The sequence below is a fragment of the Octodon degus genome, unplaced genomic scaffold, assembly GCF_000260255.1.
Source record: "Octodon degus isolate 3935 unplaced genomic scaffold, OctDeg1.0 scaffold00036, whole genome shotgun sequence".
Taxonomy (NCBI): Eukaryota; Metazoa; Chordata; class Mammalia; order Rodentia; family Octodontidae; genus Octodon; species Octodon degus.
The window spans coordinates 16888226-16890179 of record NW_004524612.1 but is presented as its reverse complement, the minus strand read 5'-3'; the positions used below and the strand labels follow the sequence as shown (position 1 = coordinate 16890179).

General features: G+C 54.6%; 1 protein-coding gene across 1 annotated transcript in view; it reads right to left on the bottom strand.

The window, feature by feature from the left end:
• Neil2 (nei like DNA glycosylase 2) overlaps positions 1 to 1954 on the bottom strand; it is a 9382-nt gene that overhangs the window by 1101 nt on the left and 6327 nt on the right. The window contains exons 6-7 of the mRNA XM_023714637.1: positions 1613 to 1676; positions 3 to 326 (exon numbers count right to left, since the gene is read on the bottom strand). Of these exons, the coding sequence (XP_023570405.1) occupies positions 3 to 326; positions 1613 to 1676 (388 nt within the window). The remainder of the gene's footprint in view (positions 1 to 2; positions 327 to 1612; positions 1677 to 1954) is intronic.

Sequence of the window (1954 nt, the reverse complement as noted above, 5' to 3'; positions counted from 1 at the left end):
ACGAGGGTCTCCAGACATGAGGGACTCAGGAGTGAGCCGAGGGAGAGGGGATGGATCCTGGCTCTGTACAAAGCTTCGTTCTTAATGATGTTCCCTGAAACAAAGCCAGGAGAGGGAGAGAGAAGGCCAAGTGTGCACTTAGTGTAACAAACCACCGAAAAGTTAACAGCAAACTGGGGTTGGCCAAATGGCACAGGAGGGTGCCAGGGAGACCCCAACTCTGTCACCTGCCAGGCTCCTGGGCAGAGCACATCAGGGCAAGGCAGCAGGATCTGAGCTGATACTCTGGGAAGGGGCCTCGAAGGCGGTTGTGAGGAAATGAATGACTACTCCCACGCGGCTCAGGCCACAGCCTGAAGGATTTATCCAGCTGTGGTGACTGCAGCCCTAAAGCGGAACCCCAACTGGCCCACCTCCTAGCACTTGGCCCTGGCGTGTTCCCTGAGCCATTGGTACCCTCAACTGTGACAGGGATCGTTTGGTTTCTGTGAGCAGGAATTCATCACAACATGCCGTGCAGTGGTACCAAGAGAATCCTTTTTTTTTTGGACAGGATCTTGCTATGTACTTTAGAGTAACTATTCTCCTTAAGTAGCCCAGGCTGGCCTCCGACCCATTATGATCCTCCAGCCTCAGCCTCCGGAGTGCCGGGATGACAGGTGTGTGCACCACGCCAACACCGAGAGAAATCAATAAATATTAACTGCTACGGAAAACGCCACGTGTGCTGCCTGTACCACAGCAGTGTCTACGAGGTATTACTACTTAAGAGGTGTTGCTATACCTGCTGTGTTCTCAGCGGAGGCAGCCCTGATCCCCAACCCCTGCTCTGGACTCAGTGTCCGCCCAAAACATCCCTGCCCTGCATTTTCCCAATCTACTGCAGCCAACAGAGCAGGGCCTGGTGCTGCCACTGCACAGCGACCTCCTGCAGGACCAAAGTGGAGACTGCTGGAGGCTGCCGGGTCCTTGGCACACTTGCCTCGGGAGCGGGTAGATGACATGACTGCTTTCTACAAGAGTCCCAGGAACACACTCTTCATTACACACAAAATTTCTCTGCAAAATTTACAGACTGCCTGGATTCACTGCAGCGCAGCAGTCTTGCGTTGAGCTGTCCTCCGAATTAAGGGGAGCTGGGAGCGGTTATCCCACGAAGAGGGCGGCCCTGCGGTCTGACACGCTGGGTCGGGAGCAACACTGGCCACGGGCTACTGTCACGATGCCCTTAGCACCCACTGCTCAGCAGCCGCTCACTCCAAGCACAGGGCTTCTGGGTTCTCAGGTGAAAATGCACAGCACCTGCTCAGCCAGCCAGGAATCCCGGGACCAGGGCCTCAGGCCAGCAGCCCCGCGTCAGCCACGCCTTACATCTGAAGGGGCTCTGGCACCACCAGCCCACCCTACTGCTTCAGCTACTAACTCTGGATGCACATACTACTCTGTTGCAGTAAAAAGAATGGCTTTTTCCCTCAGTCCTGGGGATTGAGCCCAGAGCCTTTGCAAGTAGCTACACATCCCAGCCCTTCTTTAGCATTTTGAGTTAGGGTCTCACTAAGTCGCTCCGTTGCCTAAGTGAGGCTTGAGCATGCCATCCTCTGCCTCAGCCTACCGAACTGGAGCACTCCAGCTGCATGCCACCATGCCGACATTTCATACTGGCCTCACTCGCTGCTCTTAGAGGCCCACAGTAGGCTTGGTATCCGTCTGTGTTCACAGCAGCATCCAAAAGCGCGACTCTGTGAGCCTATGGCAGGGTCCCACTTCCTAGGACAGCCAGCTCCACACTCTAGGTGGTGGAGGATTCCAGGGGCCACCACCACGTCCCTCACCCCATGGACAGGAGTGGTGCTCCATGGCAGCTTTAAGGTTTCCAACGGAAACGGCAGAAAATTTAACGCTGAGAGAGAAGTCAGGAAATGCTCAATTTAACTATTTCAATTTTTTTTTTTTT